The 17,653-nt window shown below is 44.2% G+C and overlaps 1 protein-coding gene across 1 annotated transcript in view; it reads right to left on the bottom strand.

Annotated features, from left to right (window-relative positions):
- The window catches only part of ADAMTS12 (ADAM metallopeptidase with thrombospondin type 1 motif 12), a 382,516-nt gene extending 366,101 nt beyond the window's left edge, over positions 1-16,415 (bottom strand). Inside the window, exons 1-2 of the mRNA XM_052659198.1 lie at positions 16,289-16,415; positions 6,118-6,479 (exon numbers count right to left, since the gene is read on the bottom strand). Of these exons, the coding sequence (XP_052515158.1) occupies positions 6,118-6,479; positions 16,289-16,415 (489 nt within the window). The remainder of the gene's footprint in view (positions 1-6,117; positions 6,480-16,288) is intronic.
- Between the last annotated feature and the right edge of the window lie 1,238 nt (positions 16,416-17,653).

Raw genomic sequence — 17,653 nt, 5'->3', positions numbered from 1 at the left:
ACAGGGGAACCTTGAAGATTGTATCTAGGTTACTCATCACCTAAGAGAAAACATACACTAATCACCCCTTCCTCCACATAGGCCATAAATTTTTCTGTGTCTATCAGAGTGTAACCTCAGGTTTATTGATTATTGGCTAATTGTTTGACTGTTTGAGCACATGAGCACATAGCACGTGAATGAGGGGGTTATTGGGATTGTATTTCCCTTGGTTAATGTAAGTCTCAAGGAATCTGGAGTGGTGGGTTCAGATACGTACACATGGGGTATAAAGGATTTTCACAAATGCTGGTCTGGGTCCTTGGCTAAGAGGAGATTCTGCCTTGGGCCTGCCGGTGTAATCAACTGTACTCCACTATCTGCATTGTCCTGAGTGAGTTTGTTTCCCGGAACACATGGCTACAACAGATAGAAGTCGGGTACCCCATGGAGAAACAGAATCCCAATCCTGTATCATGCATAAGTGTGCAGTCTAACACTCTGCACTGTCCTCCCAGTCCAGAAAGCTAAACTGAAAGATGAACAACAAAGCAGCCTGCAACAAATCCTGTAGGGCCCCTGCAAAGTTGCAAAGTGAAGTCGCTCTGTGGTGTCCAACTCTTTGTGACCTCATAGACTAGAGCCTGGCAGCCTCCTCCATCCATGGGATTCTCCAGGCAAGAATACTGGAGTGAGTTGCCATTTCCTTCTCCAGGGGATCTTCCCAACCTAAGGATCAAACCCAGGTCACGGGAATTGAAGGCAGACTCTTTACCGTCTGAACCACCCTTGGCAACTGCAAATCCAAAACCACCCCAAGGTTCTCACAGGTAACACCTCCCACTGAGGATGAATCCTGAATCTAATTGACTAAAGAATACAGTTTCTCCACCAAAGAACACAGAATTAAACAAACCAACTAAACTGTTCAAATTAAACAAGTTCCATAACTTCAAAGTTATACAAGTGTTGAGGGCAAATAGAGGGTGAAAATGGGGAAGAGGCCAGAGGGAAAGGTCGCCAAGTCAGAATGTGGGCTGACCTGGTCTGCAAGCAGCCTCCAAGAGGATGGGCACCATGGTCATGTGAGAGGATACTAACTGCAGGAAGAAGGTCATCTCCATCTTGTCATGGGTGACCTTTCTCGGGTCTTCAGTTTGTAACTAGCTGAGTCTTCCTAAGGGAAACTAAAGGAACCTCAAATTATAGACAACTCCAAGGGAACACAGCCCCTAACATTAGGATTACCACATCTGAAGCAAAGAATAAGCCAGCCCTGAGCCATAGAATGAGAAGCAGATGTCCTGCTCCACAAAAGAGGGTTTCCTGCATCTGAAAGCCTTCCCAAATGCCACCTCTGTCCTCAGGAGTGCAGGGAGGCTTAGAGCTGGCAGATCCTAAGCCAATCATCCTGCGAATCTGAGTGGTGAAAGGGAAGAGAAATATCCTGGAGATCAGCCTCCAAAAAAATCAGACACAAGTCCAATCCTTTTGACTGGAACCACTGTAGGTGAGTGTTGCTGAACAATGGTGCATGAGCAAGTGAGCATGAAGCTAGCCAGCTTGTGTGCTCACCAAAGAAACTCACTTGGCTTTTGGTGCCTATTTTTTTTAATAACCATCCACTAATTGTCCGATTATGTGTCAAAAGCTCTAAAACAATCCCAGTGGATTGGTTCTCCTGGAAAACTCCTTCAATGATTTGAATCTCAACTTTCCCATCACCTTAGCCACCGCATAAGTCTATGAGTTCACATTTGCTTCTTTGTGTTCGTGTGTTTAACATGAATCTTAATCTGAAAAGACCCACATGGTGGTTCTCATAGCTCCCTGGGGCCATTAGAAATTACAAAGCTCCTATTCTATTCCCAAGCCTGGAATAATTCTAAACAATATACAATTTCCTTTAGAGAAAACAAGGCGAAATTAGGGAGCAATTGAGGGCAATGGTCCTCAATCCTGGCTGCACACTGGAATCCTGAGGAGAGCAGCTACTTTACAGCAATATTGGCTAATACTGCTAATTAACATCCACTCACACTAATTCTGTGGTTGGCAACACCTAAGGTACCTCAGACTCTCCTAAAGAGCTTTTAAAAACACTGATCCCGGGCCCCACTCTCCTCTGACTCAAATCAGAGCATCTGGGAGATGGGGTTGGGCATATGTAATTTTTTAAAGCTTCTTAATTATTTACTATATAGCACAGGGAACTATATTCAATACCTTGTAAGAATCTAAACAAAATATAATCTGAAAAATATACACATATAAAACAGAATCATTCTGCCAGACACCGGAAACTAACACAGTATTGTAAATCAATTATACTTCAAAAAAAAAAGAAGCTCCTTAATTGATCCTAATGATCCGCCTGGGTTAAGAATGACTGCCCTAGCCCAGGGCTTCTCATACTTCAGTGAGCATCAGAGTCTCCTGAAGAGTTCATTAAATCAAAATTTCAGGCACTTCACTGGTGGTCCATTGATTAAGAATCCACCTTCCAAGGCAGGAGATGTGGGATCCCTGGTCGGAAAACTGAGGTCCCACAAGCTGCAGGGCAAGTAAGCCTACGCGCGGCAACTAAAGAAGCCCGCGAGCTGCAACGAAAACCCAGCACAGCCAAATAAATCAATTATTCAATAAGGCAGATAACAGAGATCACGTAGGTCCATGGTTCCCGAGGAGGAGCAGAGATGGGAGGATTGGAGAATGACTGCTACCAGTTTCCTTGTGGGCCAATGAGAATGTTCTAAGATTGATTGTGGTGATGGCTGCACAACCCTATGAATATATTTACAGTCATTGGATTGTACACATTAAGTGGTAAATTCTAGGTATGTGAATTATATCTCAATAAAGCTTCAAGAGCTTCTCCAGTGGCTTAAGTGGTAAAAAAAATCCACCTGCCAATGCAGGATCCTCAGGTCGGGAAGCTCACCTGGAGGAGGAAAAGGCAACTCACTCCAGTATTCTTGCCTGAAAAGTCCCACGGACAGAGGAGATTGGTGGGCTATAGTCCATGGGATCACAAAAGAGTGGGACAAACTGAGCAACTGAGCACACACACACACACACACACACACACACACACAAAGTTGTTAAAACACACTCATATAGGTTTCTACCCTCCCACAGAGATTCTGATGCAATGGGTGTGAAGTGGAGAAATCTCAGGTGATACTGATTCTGTGAGGTCATAGACCAAACGGCTCTAGGGCACAGAAAGGCAATGGTATTTAAACTTTCTAAAATTTCATGAGCACGATAATGGTTTATGAATGGTCATTCCTATATATGGGTTCCCACACGAGTATTTCCTGGAGCAGTGTGGCCTTTGCATGTTTGTCTTGTGGATCACTTCACTTTTATGCGCCTGTCCTCTTAGAACAAAGGCTCTTTCATCTGTTACTCTGGGAAGATCAGGTGACCCTGATGCTTCCAGGGTTGTGTCATAGAAATGAGAGCAGGGATTGCACAGGGAAAACATCACATGAACCTAGAGGAAACTCAGAGGATAAGGACCATGAAGCCAGGAGATATCTCTCAGTTTACCCAAGCAATGAATGAGGCCTAGGGAGACGAAGAGGGCATAATTTATTGTGCTGTTTATGATCCAATTAAGGGAAAATGATACATGGCTATATATGAAAATCTAGATATACTAAAAAAAAAAAAAGGCAAAGCAGGACTTTCTACTTTCTGTACAAAGCAATTCATCCCCAGAGGTCCTTCAGAAAGGTGGACTTTCTCAAGACATTTACACTGATGCAGAATTTTATGGAGTTTCCCAGGTGGCTCAGTGGTAAAGAATCCACCTGCCAATGCAGGAGATGCACTTTTAATCCCTGGGTCAGGAAGATCCCCTGGTGAAGGAAATGGAAACCCTCTCCAGTATTTTCACCCAGGAAATCCCATGCACAGAGGAGCCTGGTCGACTACAGTCCATGGGGTCCCAAAAGAGTTGGGCATGACTTAATGACTAAACAACAGCAATGTTTTATGTAAATTCCCCCACAGTTTTCTAGCAAAGCCAACTCAAACAGGTACAGGATAAACAAACTCAAATTATGAAGAATAAGATTATCAAGAAACAGACAGTAAGGATGGAAATTTGAAATGAGCACCTCCTATAGGAATGCGAATGCCACTCAGGAGTTTATCCAAAAACCAGCTCTGGCACAGTGCCAAGGCGGATGCCCTAGGCTCTGCCAACAACTGCCTCCAGGATTCCAGCACCTCTCCACCTGCAGTCAGGCCCTAAGCACGCTTGATTGGTACTGACCCCTGACTCCTACTCCAGTGTGACAAAAAACCTCAACATCATTCTTAGGCATTGTTTGCCAGGCAGCTGCCAGAGGGGCAGTCACTGTTGTCACTGCTAGAAGTATAGGGGAGCAAAGTGGCCACTTTTTTTTAAAGTTTAAATTTCGAAAACCAAACAGTCACATTTTGAGATGTAGCACAGAACACCTGAAAAAGACGTGGGCTGAAATTAACAACAGCACAGTAAAGAAATTCAACATCTCCAAACTTCATCATCTGTTAAAACATAACCAAAATGGTGGTGAGGTGGGTAATGTTGTAGAGAGGACAATGAGCATAAACCACATAATAAACCACACATTCAGGTGCTCGGTATATTAGAAACATAAATAATAATAGCAGCCAATATTCATTATGTCCATTATTTACCAGATACTCTTCTAAGATTTATATATATATATACCCCTGGAGAAGGGAATGGCTACCCACTCCAGTTTTCTGGCCTAGAGAATTCCATGGACTGTATAGTCAATGGGATTGCAATGAGTCAGACACGACTGAGCGACTTTCATATATATATATATATATATATATATATATATATATATATACATGAATGCATTTAATACTCACAGTCCCGTATTACAGAGATTAGCATACTTTTCTTGCAAAGCACAGACAGCAAATATTTGGGGCCTCATAGTCCCACACAGTCCCTATCCTGACCACTCAGCTCTGCTGTTGTAAGTCAAAAGCATGGGCATATCTGTGTTTCAATAAAACTTTATTTATAAAAACAAAAGGTGGTCCAGGTTTGGCCCATGGGCCGTAGTTTACCAACCCCTGCTTTGTGAGTTGGAGGCTATTATTATCTCCATTCCACAGAGGAGAAAGCAGAGGCACAAAGGGATCAACTGACAGCCCAAGGGTCTGTGTGCAGTCTGATTATAAACTAGCCAGAACTGCGGTGTTGGCAAAGACTCTTGAGAGTCCCTTGGACAGCAAGTAGATCCAACCAATCCACCCTAAAGGAAATCAGTCCTGGATATTCATTGGAAGGACTGATGCTGAAGCTGAAACTCTAGTAATTTGGCCACCTGATGCAAAGAACTGACTAGAAAAGACCCTGATGCTGGGAAAGACTGAAGGCGGGAGAAGGGGATGACAGAGGATGAGATGGTTGGATGGCATCACCGACTCGATGGACATAAGTCTGAGTAAACTCCGGGAGTTGGTAATAGACAGGGAGGCCTGGCATGCTGCAGTCCATGGGGTTGCAAAGAGTCAGACGTGACTGAGCGACTGAACTGAACTGAACTGAGAATCAACAATGAACTCATAGCAGCTGCTGGCCAGCATCATCTTTTTTGTTGTTGTTGTTTTTCTGGCTGTGCCAAAAGATATACAAGATCTTAGTTCCCGGAGCAGGGATCAAACCCGGGGCCCCTGCACTGGGGGCTTGAAGCCTGAACCGCTGGACCACCAGGGAAGTCCCTCACCATCCTTACTATGTGCCCCACACCCAGTGCAGGTCCAGGTTTTCCTAGCTCCAAAGGGGCTAGCCAGCCAACCAGTCACCAGCACACTCAGAGATGCCTCAGAGGTTGAAGACTCTACTCTGATCCCCCACCACCACTTCTTGCTCTGATATTCTTGGCTGAACTTCTTCCTGGACCCCCAATTCCCTTATTCTCTCCATTCCATCCAGATGGATTGACTTAAATTTATGCACTTTCTCTCCAGCCTGTTTGGGAACCTGGATCATGCATATCACACGTGCTCAATTCATATGTGTTGAATGTGTGTGTGAACCCGTTTACAGTCCAGGCCATGACAGTCAGGGACTGAGGGCAGAGAAGAAAGAGGACTCACCAGTCCACGGCAGGCGCTGAGGGCTGCAGTCCCGAACCTGGTGCCCTGCTGCAGAACCGTGCCCCTGAGATGGCAGAGGGGCCCCGAGGAACCCTCCATCTTCACATGGGAGAGGTTCCCGTATCTCCTCTCCACAATGTAGCTTTTGGAAAGTAATCCCTGATTGACCGTCAAGTTAAAGTACAAGTCCTTCTCCTGGTGTGAAATTCTATAGTACACCCGGTCCTCTAGGTCATCCAAACCTCTCTTTCTCCTGCTGCTGGAGACAGAATGGTGCAAGCCGTAAGACAAAAAACGCCCGCTCGCGTCGACTCGGACAGGGGCCACCACGTGGTACTCTGGCAGGGCCTTGATAAAATGCTCTGGGGGGCAAAAAGGAAACACAGAATAAGATGAAGAGATCCTTTCAACATGTACACACTGCTATATTTAAAACGCATAACCAACAAAGTCCTACTGTAAATCACTGGGAACTTACCTCAGTGTTATATGCAGCCTGGAAGGGACGGATGTTTGGGGAGAATGGATACATGTATATGTATGGCTGAGTCCCTTTGCTGTCCACCTAAACTATCACATTACTTTGCCAACAAAGGTCCGTCTAGTCAAGGCTATGGTTTTTCCAGTGGTCACGTATGGATGTGAGAGTTGGACTGTGAAGAAAGCTGAGCGCCAAAGAATTGATGCTTTTGAACTGTGGTGTTGGAGAAGACTCTTGACAGTCCCTTGGACTGCAAGGAGATCCAACCAGTCCATCCTAAAGGAGATCAGCCCTGGGTGTTCTTTGGAAGGAATGATGCTAAAGCTGAAACTCCAGTACTTTGGCCACCTCATGCGAAGAGCTGACTCATTGGAAAAGACTCTGATGCTGGGAGGGATTGGGGGCAGAAGGAGAAGGGGACGACAGAGGATGAGATGGCTGGATGGCATCACCGACTCAATGGACGTGAGTTTGAGTGAACTCCGGGAGTTGGTGATGGACAGGGAGGCCTGGCGTGCTGCATTTCATGGGGTCGCAAAGAGTCGAACACAACTGAGCGACTGAACTGAACTGAAACTATCACAACATTGTTAATTGGCTCTCCTCCAATATAAAATAACAAGTTAAAAAAAAAAGAGAGACTAAGAGATCCCTGCTGAATCTATAGTTAAGACAAATACACTCCTGTTTGAACTTGGATTTTAGCTTGCTGATTTCAAAATCCTACTGTTGACCTGAAGTTTAGAGATCGTTTCCATGGTATGAACTCCATTCACATCAAGTTCCCTAAACAACTCAAATAGACCCAGGGCTCTCTCACAGATGACAGGCAACTGTCTGAGCTGACATCAAGACATAGCTCTGGACGTCAGATGTTTCACCTGAGACAGACTAAGACAAAAATTAATGCATGGGGAATATGGTTAGGAAAGTGGCGAGATCAGTATGGCAAACAGGAACGTTTCAGGTCTAGAGTTCATTCATACAAATCACAGAGATTCACCATTTATCATAAGGAATGTAAATGCCTCTAAAATTTTCAGTTAAGTCAGGTTGAAGGAAAAAATGCAAAAGCACAGTAAACCCATCAAGTAGACCCTGAAAAACCTTGCATAGTTACAGCATAAGTGTTCTGTAATGTAACAATGAGTACATAAAAGAACTTGGATGTTTCTTTTTTACTTTTATAAAATATACAAAATAAAATGGTAGGTGAATATATTAGATTCAGAGGCATGGGGCCAAAATATAAAAATTTCCACTTTTTTATTGGAGCATAGTTGCTTTCTAATGTCGTGTTAGTTTCTGCTGTACAGCAAAGTGAATCAGCTGTATATATATACATATATGATGTGGAACATATATATACAGTGGAATATTACTCAGCCATAAGAAGGAACGAAACTGTGCCATTTGCAGAGATGTGGATGGATCTAAAGAAGTAAATCAAAAAGAGAAAAAAAAATATTGTTTATTAACACATATATGTGGAATCTAGAAAACTGCCACTTCAAAAATGCAAGACATGAACACTTCTTCCTTTCTTCCACACATCAGAATGAACACGTCTTTTCATTTCCTTAAATTGAAATCCCTACCACTGCCTCTTCACTTTCCTATTTGAGAAAAACAAGAAATCTATTATATCTAGTGGAGAGTAAGCAGCAGGTTCCACATTACAGACTACCTAAAGCAAGCCATTAACCAACCACTTGAGCTGATAAACTAATCTTTTGCTTCAGGCCAAAAAAAAAAAAAAAGTGGTGGGGGCAGGGAGGAAAGAAGAAAACAAAGGAGGGAGGGAGAGGGACTAGGAGGGAGAAAAAGGGGAAACAATTTTTACTTTTCTATTTCCACCTTCCAGCTGTACCCCTGCACTTTGTAACTTGTATTACTTTGTTCAACTTACTTTCCCCAGCTACAATGTCTTTTGCACTCTCTATCAAAATCTTATGTTTAACATAATCTTATGCTTTTTTAGCTTTCCTGGTGGCTCAGTGGTAAAGAACCCACGTGCAATGCACAAGACACAGGTTCAATCCCTGGGTTGGGAAGATCCCCTGGAGAAGGAAATGGCAACCCACTCCAGTGTTCTTGCCTGGGAAATTCCATGGACAGAGGAACCTGGCGGACTACAGTCCACAGGGTCACAAAAGAATCGGACACAACTGAGCAACTAAACAACAACATGGTTTAAAAAAAAACAAAATGTTGGCCTCACCCCATGACATGCCCCCTGCATTGGAAAGCAGAGTCTTAACCACTGGACTACCAAGGAAGTCCCATCTTATGCTTATTTTTTAAAGTTTCAACTCAAATCTTCCCTCTTTTTTCTCCTAAAGTCCTTAAGGTTCTCTTTCTGTTCTGAAACACCATGTCCTCACTTTCTGTAGCTCCCAGAACAGCCTGATTCTACAGAGCCTTTTGTTTATTATATTACTGATTCCCAAACCCTTTAGAGGTCAGAATCTTGCATATCACAAGTGCCCAATTCATTTGTGTGCATGTAACACTGAACATATTTGTAGCTGACTATTCAAAAAACTGGAGTTAATGGGGGTAGAACTATAAAAGAGCTTTTTTTTTGCAGAAAACTCTCTTCAAACATACTTGTAGTTCATCTGTGCCTTGGATAACTAAAATAAGAGAAAGATAAATACCATATGATCTTACTTATACATGGAACCTAAAAAACAAAGCAAATGAACAAACATAACAAAACGGAACAGACACACAAATACAGAAACCAAACAAGTGGTTGCCAGAGGGGAAGGGGGAAGGGGATGAGTGAAATAGGTCAGGGAGATTAAGAGGTACAAACTTCCAGTTACCAAATGAGTCATGGGGATGAAATACACAGTGTGGGGAGTATAGTCAATAATACTGTCATATCTTTATACAGTGACAGGTGGCAATAGACTCACCAGTGATCATTTTGAAATGTATAGAAATATTATTGAATTACTATGTTATGTACCTGAAACTAACAGAGGTCAATTATACTTCAAAAAAAGAAGGAAAGAAAGAAGGAAACATGAGACAGAACAGCTTTCACTCCTAGGTACGAACAAAGCTTCAGTTTTCAAGAGTAAAAACTCCAGACTCCTTGCTTCTGACTGTAGTGACTAAGAGCACCAGAGCACAGAGCAACAAACAAACCTTAAAAACAATCCTCAGTGAAAAGTAAGAATCAAAACAACTCAATACAGAGCCATTTACATTCAGGGAAAATACAAGCGAAAACAGTAATACAAAGTTTCCCAGGCCAGGATATACACAACAAAAAAAAATACATATGGAACCCATTAAAACAGTTTTCTACGCAGAGGACTGAGAGTGGAGAATGGGGACCAAAATGCATAAATACACAAAACAAGAAAGGCATTTTGCACAAATTAATAATGTGAATGTACCGTGAACTAGGAGTCAGATTGACTCAGGCCTCTGTACTGCCCATCTCCAAGGAATATCTGGGCCTCGTAAGAATCAGAGCTTCACTATCCTTTCACGTTCAGACCTCAGAAAAGGAATGGCCAGGTTGGCTGAGGTTGGATGTAGTCAGCTTCTCTAGTATTTCCCTCCTGTCGCTCTCTTCTTCTATGATTCAGTGATATCTCTGGTTCCCCCAGGGTTGGTGCAGTGGAGAGCAGAATGGGGTAGAAAAAGTGTTATTCAACTGAGTACAACCATCACCTTGCAACGGTACCCCTGTATGCTGATTCCTCTCAAGAGAAGCTTATGTACGTTCGAGGACCTGTCTCTAAAGATACATCCAAAGAATTAAACACTATAGGTACTTGCCTGAACCCCAGCACCTATAGCCCAAAGAATAGAAAAGCAAATACATTTACAGTTTTTGACCTAGTTGTTTTTGATCTACCAGGTTTCTTTAAGAGAGTCAGCATAAGCTGGCTATGTAATAATATAATGATTACAATTATAGTAACCATTTAATGAACACTTGCTATAACTGTGCATGCGAGTGTGTTCCGTTGTGTCCGATTCTTTGAGACCCCATGCATTGTAGCCCACCAGGCTCCTCTGTCCATGGGATTTTCCAGGCAAGAATACTGGAGTGGGTTGCCATTTCCTCCTCCAGGGGATCTTCCTGATCCAAGGATCAAACCCACATCTCCTGCACTGCAAGCAGATGCTTTACACTGAGCCACCAGGGAAGCACTTGCTACAACAGTGCTCATTTAATCCGCACAAGACTCTGTGTCACAGATTCAGTTGCTATCCTCATTTCATAGCAAAAGAAACAGAATCTAAGAGAGGTCACAGAGCCAGTATGCAACATACTTAGATTAAAATTTTGAGATTCCTATTTCAAAATCATGTTCTTCGCCTCCACACTTCGTGTACATCAGCAGTTGCATTTGGCAGAGGGTACAGCAGAGTAGAGGCGAGAACATTGCCCCGAGGACGATGCTGCTGCTGCTACTGCTAAGTCGCATCAGTCTGTGCGACCCCACAGACGGTGAGGATCTGACAAGAAAAGAACTGGCTGACTTCTTTGAGAGGCCTCAAGTCACTCAGCAGTAAATGGAAAAAATAACTGCTCTTTATCTGGTGAAGTCAGGGGAGATAAAATCACCTTCACCCTTGATTTTACTGCAAAGGAGGTGGCTAAGCCACAGCAGCCAATAGGTGCGGATGGAATTAGGAGCCTACTTAATGGAGTGTGTTTTATGTGGGCAGTCCAACTGCACTAGCCTCATCTCCACAATGGGCATAAAAATAATAGTATCTTAGGGTGGTTGTAGGGCTTCCCTGGTGGCTCAGATGGGAGGGGGCGTCAGGATGGGGAACATGTGTATACCCGTGACGGATTCATGTTGATGTATGGCAAAACCAATACAATACTGTAAAGAAATTAGCCTCCAATTAAAATAAATAAATTTATAATATAATTTTAAAAATAAAAGCAAATATATATATATATATAAACATAACAGATTTAGAACAGTGCTTGACAGATAATGCTCACTATCTAAATACTAGCTACTTACTCTTGGTATTAAAGATAGAGACTTGGCTACTAGGAACACCTGTGGCCTTAAATATATGTAAGCTCCAAGCAGAGATGGAGAGAGGCTCAAGCTCATCTTGGCTTCCTCTCAGTGGGTGTTTAGTTTGGAGGAGTAGTTAGCTATTGTCCTGGCCAATGGAAAGCAGAGCTCAGAAGGGATATGACAAGGATGGAGAAACAAGATGTCAAGGAATAAGAATAACTCCTACTTTATTTTTTTCTTTTTTTTACCAATTCTATTATCAAACGTGGCATTTAGAGTATACCAACGTGGTTTCATCTAATCCTCACAATTGTCTGGGATGTTACTGACAGTGTTCCTTGTCTGAGCCTTCATTCCCACCTCTATAAAAAGACAATAAAGAGGAGTAAGGATTCAGGCTGGGGCAACCTGAACCCAGAGCACACCCTCCTAACTTCTGCCCTCACTACTTCTCAAGGGTCTACCACTGAGAGCCAGAAGTCAAGAGAGGGCATCAACAAGGGTGCGGGTGGGACTGACACATGCCGTAACCACAGTACAGTTTGCACTAGGATTGGTGGGTGTAAAACACAAGCCACAAATACTTTCATTTGCCTTGTTTAAGATTAGATTTGAAACCCTAGGCCACAAGTTTAGATGATACTTCACGAGAAACTTTGGGGAAAGCCTGTTGTTGTAAGCACTTTTGAAAATACAAACCGCCAACCGACCTTTTACCCTCTCTCAGAAAGAAGGAAGAGAGGTGAGAAATTACTGACCTGCCAGATTTTGTAAAATTTAAGTTGAATCTATACTTATTCTTTATATTTATTTCTTTTTTTCCTTCTTTTTTTAAATTTATTTTAATTGGAGGCTAATTACTTTATAATATTGTATTGGTTTTGCCATACATCAACATGAATCCGCCATGCGTGTACACGTGTTCCCCATCCTGAACCCCCCTCCACCTCCCTCCCCATACCATCCCTCTGGGTCGTCCCAGTGCACGAGCCCCGAGAATCCTGTATCCTGCATCGAACCTGGACTGGTGACTCATTTCTTATATGATATTATACATGTTTCAATGCCATTCTCCCAAATCATCCCACCTTCTCCCTCTCCCACAGAGTCCAAAAGACTGTTCTAGACATCTGTGTCTCTTTTGCTGTCTCGCATACAGGGTTATTATTACCATCTTTCTAAATTCCATATATATGTGTCAGTATACTGTATTGGTGTTTTTCTTTCTGGCTTACTTCACTCTGTATAATAGGCTCCAGTTTCATCCACCTCATTAGAACTGATTCAAATGTATTCTTTTTAATGGCTGAGTAATACTTCATTGTGTATATGTACCACAGCTTTCTTACCCATTCATCTGCTGATGGACATCTAGGTTGCTTCCATGTCCTGGCTGTTATAAACAGTGCTGCGATGAACAAATTTCTAAGACTCCTTCCTACAAAGGGCAATGATATTACTTCCTGTAATAGTAGGAAGTTTATTTTCATAATTCTCTCCCATGTGTTGTTGTAACCTTTCAATTGTATTTTTATGATGGAAAACTACATACATGGAAAGGTTGTGGAGAACTGTATCGATTCAAAACTTTGACTCAAAGTTGTAAAATACACCAGAAGAAATTGAGTTTGCTCACCAGCCCTACGTTAACTAACCCACAGACAGTAAATGCTGATGAGAATGGAGACAGATGCCATATCAAAACTGTGCAGGCTCTTATGTTAAGATGTGAAATAATTTCCTCTTTACAGAAGTTATCTTTTGCAAATGGCATAAGCATATGATCATGACATTGGTCTTGAAACACACTGTAGCTCTCCCTCGGTCCTGCACAAGCCCATGCAGGGGATGTGCTTCATGGAGTTGCCAGCAGCAAAAGAGATCATGGAAGGACCCGTGACCTGTAAACACTACAAGGCATACGAACCTGAGGGGAGATTGCCAGCTGCAGAACAGAGGCAGTGTGTTGTGTGCAAGCTTAATATTTCCTATGGTTCTGATGTTGAAGCTGAAACTCCAATACTTTGGCCACCTGATGCGAAGAGCTGACTCACTGGAAAAGACTCTGATGCTGGGAAAGATTGAGGGCAGGAGGAGAAGGGGACGACAGAGAATGAGATGATTGGATGGCATCACCGACTCAATGGACATGGGTTTGGGTGGACTCCAGGAGTTAGTGATGGACAGGGAGGCCTGGCGTGCGTCGATTCATGGGGTCGCAAAGAGTCGGACACGACTGAGCAACTGCACTGAACTGAACTGAAGGGAGTTTTATTTTTATTTTTTTGAGAAATCTCCATACTGTTTTCCACAGTGGCTGTACCAATTTATGTTACTACTAACAGTATACAAGGATTCCCTTTTCTCCATATCCTCACCAACATCTATGACTTGCTGACTTTATGATGATAGCTATTCTGAAAGGTGTGAGGTGACATCTCATCAAAGTTTGGGTGTGCATTTCTCTGACGATCTGTGATGTTGAGCATCCTTCTATGTGCCTGTTGGCCATCTATATACCTGTCTTAGAAAAAACATACATTCAAGTCTTCTGCCCACTTTTTGGCTGTTTGCTTTTTTATATAGAGTAACATTTATATGTATGCATATTTGGCTTTTAACCCCTTATCAGTTACAGCATTTGCAAATGTTTTCTCTCTTTCAGTCGACTGTCTTCCATTTTGTTGATGCCTTCCTTTGCTGTGCAAAAGTTTTAAGTTTAATCAGGTCTCATTTGTTTTCTTTTGCTTTTTTTTCTTTTGCCTTAGTAGACATATCTGAAAACAAATTTCTATGATTTATGTCAAAGAGTGTTCTGCCTATGTTCTCTTCTAGAAGTTGAATGGTTTCAAATCGGACATTTAGGTCTTCAACTAAAACTGAAAAAAATTTCGGAAATTATTTTTTAAATCTAAATATCTATGCATCACCAATAAGCTCAGAGTACTGTACAGCTCTTTTTTGGTATCAACCCTTCTCAGCACACAACCCTAAAGGTGACTTATCTCTCGCATTCCAGAGAGGAGAAAGCAAGTCCCAGTGGAGTCTGCTCCACACTGAGCTGAATTCGCTTACAAAGAAGATGTGGAGCAAGCAGAGCTGAAAACCAGCCCGGGAGAATGTGTGGTTTTCAACCAAACCATCTCCAAATGCCCTGGGAAGTGCTCGCAAGCTTTGTTTGTGCTGCCAGCAAAAGAGACTTTTCATAAAAGGGCTGTTTTTCAAAGAACAACAAACGCTGCTATTTTAAACTTGGGGGTGGGAGATCTATCTGGACCTGGACCGTTTACACAAGCGAGTGCTGGCTGACTGACATCTCACCCCAGTGTCTGCAGTGCCAGCTTCCAAGGAAAGCAAAGGGTCCCGCTTCTGATGGCTCTGGGAGTCAGCATATAAGCTCTCCAGCGGTAGTTGAACTTTGCAACGTAGGCAGAAATCCTCAACAAGGTCAGGCTGGTGATGTTTACCACCCAAGTGGTCTTGGGGATTAAAGGGGGCCAGGAAGCTATGGCAGACTTGAGCACAGTCAGCAGACACAGGACTTAATGGACACTAGCCCCCATGCTCTGTGTGTGTGTGTGTGTGTGTGTGTGTGTTGTCCCGATTATTGCTCTAGGACAATGCTGCTTGACTGTAAGAAGCCAGCCGCTGGAGTCAGGCTACCTGGGTTTACAGCCTCACTCCACCATAACTGAGCCCATAAACTCCCCAGGTTTCAGCTTCCTGTGTGTAAAGCAGAGGGGGTAACAAAGGTGCCTGCACCCAGGAGGCTGTTGTCAGCAGTCAAGAGGCTGACACACCAGAGTGCTCCCACATCCAACCACACCAGCCATGGCTGCTCCCACGACTGTTGGCTCTCAGGAGACCAATGAACTGCCCACCGAATGGAAATGTGTGTCTGGCCCTCGCAAATCCGATGAAAAGGCAGAGACGACACCACCAGCCTGCTCAGGGTGTTAGATTTTAAAATCATGTAATAATAATAATAACAATAACAATGAGTATAATCACCAATTTCCATCACAACTCCAGTGCTTTCTCTCACATTATAGAGATTCATGAAATTCTGGAAGAGAAGCAGCCAGAGGCAATCAGCAAGACAGAACAGGGAAAGGTGAGCCCCTACGGTAGGACATTTTCTCTAAAAGGGCTGTTATTTTTACAACACAGCCCTAAATCTTTCCAGGAAAGGAAAACACAGCCAAGCTCACTCAGCAGGGGGGCGGAATCGCATTTCCCCTTCCCTCACCAGAAGTTTCAAACTAACTAGAAACATGGCAATGACTGCCAGTGGCCGGTTGGAACTTTTATTTAAAAAAAAAAAAAAGTCATTTTCCGTGTTCAGAGTCTGAAAAAAAGGGATTGAAACAGTGCAGCGTTCAGAGGAGAAAAAGGCGGTGAGGGGTTACCAGCTAACTCTAGAGTCTTCGCAGCAGCATCCTTCGTGTACAAGAGTCCCGATCTTCGGTTTCCGTAAGAAGTAAGGACTCGACACGTTAAGCACTGAATTCCGAGATGCCCAGGGTTACCCAGCTCCCAGCCCAGATTTCTTTGCAACTCAGCCAAACGGCTTTGCGGAGTTCAGCTGAGTGGGGGAAGGGAAAAAAAAAGAGCAACCAACTTTGCACGCGTCTTACCCTGCGGTTTTCAAAGAAAATAAAGAAAAGACACTAACCTTGCCTCTTGTCTGGGAAGCGCACCGGGCCCGGCTGAGGTTGTCGCCCATAGCAAAGGGCCCCCAGGTTCAGGAGATGAGCCACCACGGAGAGCTTTGCAAGCCAGCTCCTCTGGGCACATGGCATGATTCAGTCTTTGGGGAGAAGAAAAGTCAACAAGTTGTAGCTCTCAGCTCAAGAAATCAAGTCCTCGCCCGTAGCCGAGCAGGAAGATGCAGGGGTGCATGGTCCAGGAGTGGGGAGAGGGAGGCTGCAAGGCTGCCCGCGGGCTCCCTTTCGTTTTTTTTTTTTTTTTTTAAGCAGAAAGGGGCTAGTTACCTTTCCGTCCCCTCCCTCCTCCTGAAAGGGGAGTGATTCAGCTGACAGTGTCTGCTTTCCGCGGGCTGTGGAATGGGTCGGAGCGGGAGGGCGCAGCCCACCCCCGATCCCCACCCCTCTGCCTTTGGCGCCCGGCCTCCTCCAAGCCAGCCCCGCGCATCTTCCTCCGGGACTCCCACCCCCGCGCTCCGCCGCCCCGCCCAGAGCCCGGCCGAGCGGGCCAAATAGGGGAGCTCAGGGAGAATCACCCTGGGCGTGACGGCGAGTGAGAGGCCCCCAGGCCAGTCCCTCATACACGAGGAAAACATTGAGGGCAGAGATGGGGTAGAGGGGACCCCACTCCCTGACCCTCCTCAGCTCAGTGCTGCCCCCTCTCTGCCCTTTCTCCTCCCCGTTCCTGAACTTTTCCTACCTCTACCAAGCCTCCTCTGCCGGCCCTCTATCTCCAAGATTCTCTTCCAGGGCCGGCTAGGGCTTCCCTTTCAAAAAAATAACAAGCAGTTTTTCCCTTTGCCCGGTTACACAAAGGGAAATGGTGTGTTCACACGCTAGTGCAACCCCGGACGAGACTCCATGCCATGAGGCAATGGGACCAAAGGACCAGGAACACCTCGGAGTCTGCAGGCCTCTTTGGGGCTTTTCTAATCTTCCTAAGCCCACCTCCACTCACCCAAAAGGAAACCGGAAGAGTAGAAGAAGTCAGTCAGCCCCAGAAGGTGTCAAGGTGTTTCTCCAGTTTACCTGCACAGGCCACCCATGGAAGGCGAAACCATCCAGAGGCTCAAGCTTTACATCAATGAGACTGCTGCAAACTAGGGTGCTTGCCAGGCATCCTGAGGATTTCCTGGGATAATCCACTCAAGATTTTGCACTTCAGGGCTGGAACAGTCCTCTTTATTCCATTCAGGAGGAGTCTGGCCCCATACTGGTTCTCTGTGGCTTCCCGCCAACCCATATGTGTTCAGTGAGTGGAGTGGGTACCAACTCATCAGGGCCAAGCAGTGAGCCAAGCAAAAGGTGGTGCTCACAGACCCGAGGCAGGTAGT

The sequence above is a fragment of the Budorcas taxicolor genome, chromosome 20 (genome assembly GCF_023091745.1).
Source record: "Budorcas taxicolor isolate Tak-1 chromosome 20, Takin1.1, whole genome shotgun sequence".
In the NCBI taxonomy this organism is placed as follows: Eukaryota; Metazoa; Chordata; class Mammalia; order Artiodactyla; family Bovidae; genus Budorcas; species Budorcas taxicolor.
Note: the sequence above shows the minus strand (reverse complement) of the source record. Positions and strands in the feature narration are given on the sequence as shown.